This window comes from Hyaena hyaena, unplaced genomic scaffold (assembly GCF_003009895.1).
Source record: "Hyaena hyaena isolate Hyena2069 unplaced genomic scaffold, ASM300989v1 scaffold_308, whole genome shotgun sequence".
NCBI lineage: Eukaryota > Metazoa > Chordata > Mammalia > Carnivora > Hyaenidae > Hyaena > Hyaena hyaena.
The window spans coordinates 1486077-1497311 of record NW_024080942.1 but is presented as its reverse complement, the minus strand read 5'-3'; the positions used below and the strand labels follow the sequence as shown (position 1 = coordinate 1497311).

General features: G+C 69.2%; 2 protein-coding genes across 9 annotated transcripts in view; both read left to right on the top strand.

Moving 5' to 3' along the window:
- MIB2 (MIB E3 ubiquitin protein ligase 2) overlaps positions 1 to 7158 on the top strand; it is a 12189-nt gene extending 5031 nt beyond the window's left edge. For 4 of the 8 annotated variants that reach the window (XM_039248319.1, XM_039248320.1, XM_039248318.1 and 1 more), the window contains 18 exons: positions 862 to 1131; positions 1214 to 1385; positions 2147 to 2253; positions 2339 to 2533; positions 2681 to 2823; positions 2930 to 3037; positions 3967 to 4071; positions 4147 to 4309; positions 4392 to 4525; positions 4622 to 4770; positions 4858 to 5014; positions 5108 to 5268; positions 5363 to 5489; positions 5579 to 5812; positions 6173 to 6351; positions 6438 to 6625; positions 6697 to 6762; positions 6836 to 7158. In XM_039248319.1, coding sequence (XP_039104250.1) covers positions 885 to 1131; positions 1214 to 1385; positions 2147 to 2253; positions 2339 to 2533; positions 2681 to 2823; positions 2930 to 3037; positions 3967 to 4071; positions 4147 to 4309; positions 4392 to 4525; positions 4622 to 4770; positions 4858 to 5014; positions 5108 to 5268; positions 5363 to 5489; positions 5579 to 5812; positions 6173 to 6351; positions 6438 to 6625; positions 6697 to 6762; positions 6836 to 7074 — 2874 coding nt within the window. In that variant the 5' untranslated portion in view covers positions 862 to 884 and the 3' untranslated portion in view covers positions 7075 to 7158. Of the gene's footprint in view, positions 1 to 179; positions 202 to 434; positions 531 to 861; positions 1132 to 1213; positions 1386 to 2146; positions 2254 to 2338; positions 2534 to 2680; positions 2824 to 2929; positions 3038 to 3966; positions 4072 to 4146; positions 4310 to 4391; positions 4526 to 4621; positions 4771 to 4857; positions 5015 to 5107; positions 5269 to 5362; positions 5490 to 5578; positions 5813 to 6172; positions 6352 to 6437; positions 6626 to 6696; positions 6763 to 6835 lie in introns of those variants that run through there. The other 4 variants (XM_039248322.1, XM_039248321.1, XM_039248316.1 and 1 more) reach the window with 4 other exon arrangements.
- Positions 7159 to 8672: 1514 nt separating this feature from the next.
- MMP23B (matrix metallopeptidase 23B) lies at positions 8673 to 11136 on the top strand. Its single transcript, XM_039248369.1, has 8 exons — positions 8673 to 8957; positions 9303 to 9442; positions 9519 to 9658; positions 9724 to 9891; positions 10274 to 10438; positions 10512 to 10622; positions 10706 to 10832; positions 10918 to 11136. Exons 1-8 carry the CDS (start codon positions 8799 to 8801, stop codon positions 11090 to 11092), a joined length of 1185 nt encoding a protein of 394 aa, XP_039104300.1. The 5' UTR covers positions 8673 to 8798; the 3' UTR covers positions 11093 to 11136.
- The last annotated feature ends 99 nt before the right edge of the window (positions 11137 to 11235 follow it).

Here is an 11235-nt window from a genome sequence, read left to right as displayed (position 1 = left end):
AGCAGGGGAGGGCCAGAGAGAGAGGGAGTCACAGACTGAAATAGGCTCCAGGCTCTGAGCTGGCAGTCAGCACAGAGCCCGATGCGGGGCTCGAACCCACGAACCATGAGATCATGACCTCAGCGAAAGTCGGACGCTTAACCGACTAAGCCACCCAGGCGCCCCACTGCAGCCCGACTTCTAAACTGGCTGCACAAAAGAGTGTGTTTTCTTCTGGAAGCTTTATTGTTTTACCTTTCATGTTACTGTAGTCTGAATCCATTAATTTTTTTAATGCTTATTTATTTTGAGAGAGAGAGGCTGAGAGAGAATCCCAAGCAGGCTTCTCCCTGTTAGCACAGAGCCAGACATGCAGCTTGATCTCCGGAATCGTGAGGTCATGACCTGAGCCGAAACCCCAAGTCAGATGCTCAGCCAACTCAGCTGTCCCCTCCCCCCGATCCATTAATTTTAAAGCAAATATGAGCTGATGGCCCACTGCGTGCCAGCCACCCAGGACGGGATCCGCTAGTAGAGTCAGACTGTCCACGGTACTTGCTCAGGGTCCCTGCTTGCCAGGCCTTGTTCCCTGGGGATCCAGTGTCTTCTCTCCAGGACTGCCCCTACTTCTGCCCATGCTCGACATAGGGCAGCACCTCATAGTGGCTCAAGGGAACTTTCCAAAGGGGTGTCCCACTCCTCCTACAGGAGAGGTGCCATTTGCCTCTGTGGCCTGTGTCCCCTTCTGCTGGCCACGGGAGCCTCCTTTGGTCTCTTAAGTGCACATGCTCACCATGCTTCTCCCTGCCACAGGCCATTTGCACTCCCCCCCCCCCAGCTGTGGCCTTCTAGATGTGGCCTGAGGGTACCATCTGCCTGCAGGTCCCGGAGCAGTCCTGCCCACCATGGACCCAGACCCCCAGGCAGGCGTGCAAGTGGGCATGCGTGTGGTACGCGGCGTGGACTGGAAGTGGGGCCAGCAGGACGGCGGCGAGGGCGGCGTGGGCACCGTGGTGGAGCTCGGCCGCCACGGAAGCCCCTCGACCCCTGACCGCACGGTAGTCGTGCAGTGGGACCACGGCACCCGCACCAACTACCGCGCAGGCTACCAGGGTGCGCACGACCTGCTGCTGTACGACAACGCCCAGATCGGTGCGTGTGCGCGTGCGCGCGGGGGCGGGCCCGGGGGACGGGGGCAGAGGCCCCGCGCCCCCTGACCCTGCCCCGTCCCCAGGCGTCCGCCACCCCAACATCGTCTGTGACTGCTGCAAGAAGCACGGGCTGCGGGGCATGCGCTGGAAGTGCCGCGTCTGCTTCGATTACGACCTGTGCACGCAGTGCTACATGCACGGCAAGCACGACCTCACCCACGCCTTCGAGCGCTACGAGACGGCCCACTCGCGCCCGTGAGTTCCGCCCGCCGCCCTGCCGCGGGGTGCCCGCCCGACGGGGGTCGGGGCCCTGGCCTGTGACGTCCAGAGCACCTGCAGCGCCTTTCCTCCAGGCGTGGCCGGGGTCGCGGTCACTCCAGAGGCCTGGTCACCGGAACGACGCCCCCCACCTCCGTGGAAGGCCGCCCTGTCCACTGTGCCCTGGCACCGGCCCTAGAGCCAGGCACGGCTGGCTTCCCGGTGCAGCTGTGGTGGGGACGTGAGGTGGCCTGTGTGGGGCTGTGTGGTCAGCATCCCCCGGGAGGCCCTGGGGGCCTGTGCTGCACCTTGGGAGGGGTGACGGTGGGGAGGGGGTGGAACTAGGAGTCTCCTGGGCTGGGGTGGCCCCCCCTAGAGGCACCACCCAGGCTCCTTGACGCTTCCCATGTGCCTGGAGGGGCAGCGTGTGCTCTGGCTGCCGGCTGCCTGCTGGCCAGGGTGGGAGCAGGGGTCACCTGCCTGGGCGCCTCGGGTCCTTCTGCCATTTCTGCATTTGTACGCGCTGAGCCCTCTCCCTGCCCGCTGTGTGCAGAGCTCTGGGAACACCCCTTACGGCGCTCAGCCCGGCAGGAGATGGGTGCCCAGTGACTGCATACAGAGGCCCTGCTGAGAGGGGCTCAGAGCAGAAGGCGGGGACCTGCTGGGCCAGCCATCCCAGGGCAAGGACGGGGTGGGCCAGGGGCGTGTGCCATTGCCCTGCTTCCCATGTGGCCCAGCACCCGCTTGCTCTCTTGCAGGGTCACGCTGAGTCCCCGCCAGGGCCTCCCCAGGATCCCGCTGAGGGGCATCTTCCAGGGGGCGAAGGTGGTACGGGGCCCCGACTGGGAGTGGGGCTCGCAGGACGGTGAGTGGGGGGCCAGGCTGCCCCTGGCTGTGGCTCTGCCTCACCACGTGGGCTTAGCCTGCCGGTGGGACCCTTGTCTCCCCAGGCGGGGAAGGGAAGCCAGGCCGAGTGGTGGACATCCGTGGCTGGGACGTGGAGACGGGCCGGAGCGTGGCCAGTGTGACGTGGGCAGATGGCACCACCAATGTGTACCGTGTGGGGCACAAGGGCAAGGTGGACCTCAAGTGTGTGGGCGAGGCGGCCGGTGGCTTCTACTACAAGGAGCACCTGCCACGGCTCGGTAGGGGCTGGCACCCCGTGGCCCGCGCCCGCCCGCCCTGCTGCCCCCCTGCCCCAGTGGGGTCCTGGGGCGGTGCCTGGTGGGGGCTGACCTGTGAAGGTGCGGGGGGGGGGATGCTGCTGAGGGGGGCCTGTCGCCCGCCCCCAGGCAAGCCAGCAGAGCTGCAGCGCAGGGTGAGTGCCGATGGCCAGCCTTTCCAGCACGGGGACAAGGTTAGGTGTCTGCTGGACACGGACATCCTGAGGGAGATGCAGGAAGGCCACGGCGGGTGGAACCCCAGGATGGCGGAGGTGAGCCGCCCCACCTGCTGAGCCCCCTGTACCCTCCCCTCCCCGCGTCCTCTGGACCCCCAGCCCTCCCGCTCCACCCAGCCATGGCCTCCATGACCCGCCACAGTTTATCGGACAGACGGGCACGGTGCACCGCATCACGGACCGTGGGGATGTGCGTGTGCAGTTCGGCCATGAGACCCGCTGGACCTTCCACCCTGGGGCTCTCACCAAGGTGCATGGGGGGCTGGGCTGAGCCCATCTGTTTGCTTCTGCACCCCCTCCGGGGACCTGCTCAGCTCTGGGAATGCCTTTCTCTAACCCTGAAGGAAGAGGGAGGGCTTTGCAGGGTCTGGAAGGGACTGAGTTCCATGGAGAGGGGATCGAGTGTGAAGGGATACAGAGGGTGAGGCGCTGGGGGTGATGGAGGCTGGGGCTTTATCCTGTGCCTACGGAAGCCACTGCTGCGTTATAGGTGGGAGGGGACTTTCTAAACGGTGCTCCCTGTGGGTGTGGGTGGCACGTGGCGGGGGCGGGGGGGCGCAGCACTCGGGAGCAGTGGGAAGGCCCTTCAGGACGGACACTTAGCTGGGGACGGGGGTGGACGGGGGTGGGCACAGTGAACCCTGTTTGGGAAGCAGCGTTCTGCGGGTGGGGCGGCTACCCCAGCAGGGTCCTGGAACCCGGGGTTGGGTGTTGGGAGGCGTCATGGGACAGATAGACGGTTTGTAGAGCAAGTCCTGGACGGGGAGGGCGTGGCCAGGAAAGGTTTGGGGCCTGGGAAGGAGCGGCGCCTGATGGCCTTGGGTTATCCCAGGACCCCACCCCCATTCTCGTGCCGGTCTAGACCGGCCTCGGCCGTGCTGCCCGCTTCTCCATCGGTGCATGGGGTCAGGCCCGCCTCGGCCTTCACCCGGCTTGGCTTTGGTCTGGTCTGGACGCCACTGCCTGGGTCCTTCTCTGGCTGTCACCCCCACGGCTCTGGGGCTGGCCACCAGGGCTGCCCTGGTCACTGTGGCCTCATTCAGCTCTCAGGCAGGGGCTGGGGTCAAGTTGAGGCCCGCTTGTCCTGTGGAGTTCAATGGAGGTGCTTCCCGGCTCCAAGGCCCCGGGCAGCCACACTCGCCTGGGGGGTGCCCCTCATGTGCCCTCTCTGTCACTCAGCACAACGCCTTCTGGGTGGGCGATGTGGTGCGGGTCATCGATGACCTTGACACGGTGAAGCGGCTGCAAGCTGGGCATGGCGAGTGGACAGATGACATGGCCCCAGTGAGTGCCTCCACCCACCCCCGCCTCCCTCCCCCGCGGAAGACCCGCCTGTGACCCTGCCGTCTCCCCATGCAGGCCCTGGGCCGCACTGGGAAGGTGGTGAAAGTTTTCAGAGACGGCAACCTGCGTGTGGCCGTCGGCGGTCAGCTGTGGACCTTCAGCCCCTCCTGCCTGGTGGCCTTCCGCCCCGAGGAGGATGCCAACCTGGACGTGGCCGAGCGTGCCAGGGAGAACAAAAGTGCGGGCCCCCAGCCTGTGTGGCCGGTGGGAGGCAGGGCTGCCCCTGAGCCAACACTTACCTGGAGCCCTGCCCCACGCAGGCTCCCTGAGTGTCGCCCTGGACAAGCTTCGAGCCCAAAAGAGCGACCTGGAGCATCCAGGGAGACTGGTGGTAGAGGTGGCCCTGGGCAGTGTGGCCAGGGCTCTGGACCTGCTGAGGAGGCACCCAGAGCAGGCGAGCTCCCGAGACCCCCGCCGCCCCACCCCCCCGCCGCCGGCGCCAGGGAGAGGGACGGAGGGCTGGGGCCTGACCTGCTGGCTCTCCTGGCAGGTGGACACCAAGAACGAGGGCAGGACCGCCCTGCAGGTGGCCGCCTACCTGGGCCAGGTGGGGCTGGTGCGGCGGCTGCTGCAGGCCCGGGCGGGCGCCGACCTGCCGGACGAGGAGGGCAACACGGCGCTGCACTATGCGGCCCTGGGGTGAGGTCCCGGCAGGGACGTGGTGGGGGCTGGGCCCGCAGGTGCAGCCGGTGGGCACAGCGCGCCTCCCGCTTCCTCTTCCGCCAGGAACCAGCCTGAGGCCGCCCGGGTGCTCCTGAGCTCCGGGTGCGGGGCCAATGCCCTTAACAGCACCCGGAGCGCAGCGCTGCATGTGGCTGTCCGGAGGGGCTTCCTGGAGGTGGTGAGGGTCCTGTGTGAGCGTGGCTGTGATGTCAACCTGCCTGTGAGTGCAAGGTCCCCTGGCCCTACCCCCGGGGTCAAGGATGCAGTGGCATTTGCCTTCCTGCCGAGTAACCGCCGGCTCCCCCACCGGCAGGATGCCCACGCTGACACGCCCCTGCACTGCGCCATCTCGGCGGGTGCTGGTGCCAGCGGCATCGTGGAGGTCCTCACAGAGGTGCCGGGCATCGACGTCACTGCCACCAACAGCCAGGGCTTCACCCTGCTGCACCACGCGGCCCTCAAGGGCCACACACTGTGAGTCTGGGATGGGCACGGCCGGTGGCCAGGCTCCCATGCTGCTGGGCCACCCTGGGGACACGCCTGACCCAGACGTGTCTCCCGCTCGCAGGGCTGTCAGGAGGATTCTAGCTCGGGCCCGACAGCTGGTGGATGCCAAGAAGGAGGATGGCTTCACCGCCTTGCACCTGGCCGCCCTCAACAACCACCGGGAGGTGATCCAGATTCTCATCCGAGAGGTGTGGACACGGCCGGGGGGCTGGAGCAGGCCGGGCCGGCTTGGGGTCCCTGGGCAGAGCCTGTGCCCACCCCCTCTCCCTCTTCCCAGGGCCGCTGTGACGTGAATGTCCGCAACCGGCAACTGCAGTCAGCGCTGCACCTGGCCGTGCAGCAGGCCCACGTGGGGCTGGTGCCGCTGCTGGTGGACGCTGGCTGCAGCGTCAATGCCGAGGATGAGGAGGGGGACACGGCCTTGCACGTGGCACTGCAGCGTCACCAGCTGCTGCCCCTGGCTGCCGATGGGGCCGGGGGGGACCCGGGGCCCTTGCAGCTGCTGTCCAGGGTGAGGAAGTGTGGGTCTGGGTGCTGAGGAGGTGGGCGGCAGGCACTGTTCGCCTCCCCCGAGTGCCGAGTGCCGGCCCCCGGGGAGCCAGGCCTGGGGGCGGGGCAGCCGGGGACTGTGGCCGGGGGCGTCGTCGCAACGCCAGTCCGGGCCCAGCTTCCTGAGGAAATGCACTGTTGACCAGCCTGCGGGGGGGGGGGGACTGTCTCAGAACTCGCGCCCCCCCCCAGGAATTCCCTGCTTTTCCCGTCGGCCCATCTCCCGTTCTGACGCTGCAAAGGCCTCAGACGGCGAGGGGAGCTCACGCCCCTGCGCCGCGGCCCCTGCGCCCGCCCTCACTGGCCTCTGTCTGCCGCGCAGCTGCAGGCCTCCGGCCTCCCGGGCAGCGGGGACCTGACGGTGGGCGCGGCCGTCGCGTGCTTCCTGGCGCTGGAGGGCGCCGACGTGAGCTACGCCAACCACCGCGGCCGGAGCCCCCTGGACATGGCCGCCGAGGGCCGCGTGCTCCAGGCCCTGCAGGGCTGCGCGCAGCGCTTCCGGTGAGCCCGGCGGGGCGGGTCCCGGTCCCGGCGCCCCCCTCTTCCCCCCCCCCCGGGCCCTTTCAAGCCCCCTCCTCCTACCGCAGGGAGCGGCACGCGGGCGGCGGCGGGGGCGTGGCCCCGGGCCCGAGGCCGGGGCTCGGCACCCCCAACACCGTGACGAACCTGCACGTGGCCGCGCCGTCGGGGCCCGAGGCCGCCGAGTGCCTGGTGTGCTCGGAGCTGGCGCTGCTGGTGCTGTTCTCGCCGTGCCAGCATCGCACGGTGTGCGAGGGTGAGTGCGGGGGGCGCCGGGGGGCCGGGGCCGCGCCCGCCCGCCCGACCGACCGCGCGCTCCCCCCGCAGAGTGCGCGCGCAGAATGAAGAAGTGCATCAGGTGCCAGGTGGTCATCAGCAAGAAACTGCGCCCAGGTGGGTGGGGAGCCCCGCCCCCCGCCCTGCCCCGCCCCGCCCCGGCCCCCCTGACCCCGTTCCCGCCCCGCAGACGGCACCGAGGTGGCCGGCGCGGCGCCCGCGCCCGGCCCGCCGCGGCAGCTGGTGGAGGAGCTGCAGAGCCGCTACCGGCAGATGGAGGAGCGCATCACCTGCCCCATCTGCATCGACAGCCACATCCGCCTCGTGTTCCAGTGCGGCCACGGCGCGTGCGCGCCCTGCGGAGCGGCGCTCAGCGCCTGCCCCATCTGCCGCCAGCCCATCCGCGACCGCATCCAGATCTTCGTGTAGCCCGCGCCCCCCCCGCCCCCGCCCCGCGTCCCGGCCGCGCCCCGCCACGTTCCCGAGCCACGTCCCGCCGTCGCCTCCGCAAGCCCCCACCCCCGTGTTTTATAAAAAGATTCNCGCCCCGCGTCCCGGCCGCGCCCCGCCACGTTCCCGAGCCACGTCCCGCCGTCGCCTCCGCAAGCCCCCACCCCCGTGTTTTATAAAAAGATTCTCGGACTTTTCCGCCTGGTGCCTGCCTGGGGCGGGGGCCGGGCTGGGCGCCCCCGCGTCCCGCCGCGCCGCCCCGCTGCCCCGCGCCCGGCCAGCCCTGGCCCCTCTTCCGCCGCTGCCCCAGCTCTGGGCTCTGCGCTTTGGTCTGTGCCCCGCGCGTCCGGCTCTTTCCGGCGCTCACACCCGCAGACGCCTGCCCGGATCCCGCCCCCGACCACCCTGGCCTGGGGGTCCGCGGAAGGATGGAGTCCGGGAATCTAGAAGCCGTGGGTCGGCCAGAACCCCATGCCCGTTCAGCTGGGGGCTCTTTCTCGTCGTCTTCCCCGCCCCTTAATCTTTTCCTGGGCGGACTGTGTAGTCGCCTCTGACCCCGTTCTCTCGGGGGCCCGTGGGGTCCCTGATAAACAGTTGGGGAAGGGGTGTCTTTGGGGCCGGGGGCACCACTCGGTGTCCCAGGACCATTGAAAGTCGAAGGGGGGGTACGTGGCCCTGGGGGAGGGTCTGTTGGGGCAGAAACTGAACGAGAAGAGCTGAAAGCCGTGCACAGCGGCCGGCGCTTTCCAAGAAACACCAGGGATGCCCCCCCCCCCTCCCCGCCCCCGGCCCTGCCAGCGCTTTGGCACTGACCCCGCCGCCCTGGCTGCTGCTGTCACTGGGCGCCAGGCCCGGACGGAGAACAAGGAGGGTCAGGACCCCCGACCGGGTCTGGCCTTCGGCCTCTCCCGTCGCTCCCCGTCCCCGTCCCCGTCGGCCGTGTCCTCTCAGGCCCCCTGGACCCCAGGCCCCCGCCCGGAGGAGCTGCCCGGCTGTACCTGCAGGTGGTCCTGTCCGGGCCTGGGGCCTCAGGGATGCTACCTCCCTGCCCGCCCACCCGGGCCCTTTTCAGACCTCGGCCCTGGCCATGGGTCGGGGCTCCCACAACCCCTGCACCTCACGGGCTTCCCCCCAACCCCCTACGGGGTCCCTTCCCTCCTGCTCTGACAGCCTGGTCCTCCGCCCCCTCCCCTGCCCCTTGCCCCGCCCCCCACTCCCCCAGAACCCGTACTCACTCCCCTAGTCCCCTCCCCTCTCTCGGGACCCTGTCAGGCAGCCGCGCCCCTGGGGCAGGGGACTCGTCCCAAGCTGGCTGCCATAGAGGCTTGTTCCCGGGTCTCATTCGGGGGCGAGGGGGCTGAAGGGATTCCATCCAGGGGGAAGGCTGGTCTCAGGACCCCAACGGACTACCCCTCCTTAAGCCTGAACTTCCATCCCTTCTCTTGCTGCCGGGCCCTCCTCGCCCCCCCTCCCCAAGTAACCCCGCCCAGCAGGCCCTGCCCAGGCTACTGCCACCGACCCGCAGGCCCTGGGTCCGCACCCCACGCTGGCGGCCGGGCTGTCCTGACAGCGGGACCGGCCAGTTGGTTCCCTTCAGGGGCACGCGCCTCCCCCTGCACCCACCCCTGTAACCCGAGCTGCTTCAGCGCCTCCCCGCGCAGCCCCACTGGGCCCTAGGCCCCGACAGCGAGTCCGCAGGCGCCATGGGCCTCGGGGCCTGCGTGTCCTCGGCGGCGTCGGGGGGCCGAGCCCAGGCTGGCCGGTTGGGAGCCGTGCTGGGTGCCCTGTGCCTGCTGCCCGTGCTCATGATGCTGGCTCGGCTGGGGGCCCCCTCGGCCCGGCTGGTGGCCAGCGGCGCGCAGGTGAGAGCGGGCGGGACAGGGCAGGAGGGTGGGTGGCCCGAGGGTCCAAGGGCCTGCGTGTCCCGGGGGGAGGGGGGGGCTGGGGGGGCGGGGAGGGGGGGCGCAGCATCAGGCCTCCAGCCCCGCCCACTCCGACCTGGCCTGTGGTTAGAAACCTTTTTCATTCTGGCTGTAAAAATAACACTGGCCAGGATCGCAAACCCAAAAACGCAGAGACCAAAGGAGGGAACTTCAGCGCTCCCTTAACCACGGACCCCGCCCCGTTTCCTATAGTCTTTTTTCTGAGTGTTTTCAGACACGGTCCGGTCCCTTCTGCTTCCCCACGAGCACTTGCTTTCCTTGAAGGGAGATCTCGCCGCACCCAACCCCGCGGGTGTCCTCGCCACCCCGGGACCGGGTCCTCTGCCCCTCCAGGCGCCCCGCAGACGCCGCTACACGCTGACCCCCGCCAGGCTGCGCTGGGACCACTTCAACCTCACCTACAGGTGTGACCGTGGGCCAGGATGTTGAGGGGAGCGTGCCGCAGCCTGGCCGCCACCCTGACCTGAACCCCCACCCCAGGATCCTCTCCTTCCCACGGAACCTGCTGAGCCCCAGTGAGACCCGGCGGGCCCTGGCCACCGCCTTCCGCATGTGGAGCGACGTGTCCCCCTTCAGCTTCCGAGAGGTGGCCCCCGAGCAGCCCAGCGACCTCCGCATAGGTGGGCGCCGTGCCCCCGCCCCCGCCCGGCCCCGCGGCCCCCTCTCAGCCCCTGTGCTCTCCCAGGCTTCTACCCGGTCAACCACACGGACTGCCTGGTCTCCGCGCTGCACCACTGCTTTGACGGCCCTACAGGGGAGCTGGCCCACGCCTTCTTCCCCCCGCACGGTGGCATCCACTTCGATGACAGCGAATACTGGGTCCTGGGCCCCACGCGCTACAGCTGGAAGAAAGGTGATGGCCTGGCCTCCCGTGGAGCCCTCTGCACCACGGTGGTGGGCACGGCAGGAGGGCTTTGGGGGGGGTGGTACGATTTGGGGTTAAGTAGGCAGGAAGGGGGAGGCTGGGAGGAGGACATAGGCCTGGGTTCCAGGAGCCCTGAAACCCCTCTGCCCCCCTCCCCCCTGCCGCCGGAGACAGAGCCGAGGAGCTACATTCCTGGGGGCCGAGCTCACCGCCTCTGCTGGCCTGGAACATTCTTATCTTCCCATGGCTGTGCTGAGAGGGAGGCTCCGTGGCCGCACCGCAGCAGATGTGGCCACGGCAAGCAAGGCTGGCGGGCAGAGAGGGGTAGGGCTGGGCCAGGGTCCGAGGGCCTGACCCGCGGGACCTGCAGGCGTTTGGCTCACCGACCTGGTGCACGTGGCGGCCCACGAGATCGGCCACGCGCTGGGCCTGATGCACTCGCAGCACGGCCGGGCTCTCATGCACCTCAACGCCACGCTGCGCGGCTGGAAGACGCTGTCGCAGGATGAGCTGTGGGGGCTGCACCGACTCTACGGTGAGCGCCGTGGGTGGGTGGGCCGGTGGGTGGCGTGCCGGGCAGGCCCTGAGGACGGGTTGCCCTCTGGCAGGCTGCCTGGACCGGCTGTTCGTGTGCACGTCGTGGGCACGGAGGGGGTTCTGTGACACCCGCCGGAGACTTATGAAGAGGCTCTGTCCCAGCAGCTGTGACTTCTGCTACGGTGAGTCGGGATCCCCAGTCCCGGCCTGGGCGTGGCCGGGCACGGGGCGCTGACGTGCTCCTCCTTCCCCGACTCTGGAGCAGAGTTTCCCTTCCCCACGGTGGCCGCCACTGCACCGCCACCCAGGACCAAGACCAGGCTGGTGCCCGAGGGCCGGAACGTGACCTTCCGCTGCGGCCAGAAGATCCTCCACAAGAAAGGCAAAGTGTAGTGAGTGGCCCTGTGTCCCCGTGAGCCCCCGAGGGCGGGTGGCGGGTGCTCGGGACCCTGCCCAGCCTTCCCACCCTCCCCGCAGCTGGTACAAGGACCAGGAGCCCCTGGAGTTCTCCTACCCTGGCTACCTGGCCCTGGGCGAGGCGCACCTGAGCATCATCGCCAACGCCATCAACGAGGGCACGTACACGTGCGTGGTGCGCCGGCGGCAGCGCGTGCTCAGCACCTACTCCTGGCGGGTCCGCGTGCGGGGCTGAGCGCCCCGGAGCCGAGGCCGCTGATAAAGCACTTTCTCTCTGAAGTCTGCGCCCCCTTTCTTGGGAGGGAGGGCGAGTGGCCGCGGGTCCTGCGGGGTGGGGCTACCGGCCTGTGCCCAGCTTGGTGTGGGGAGCCTGGGCCG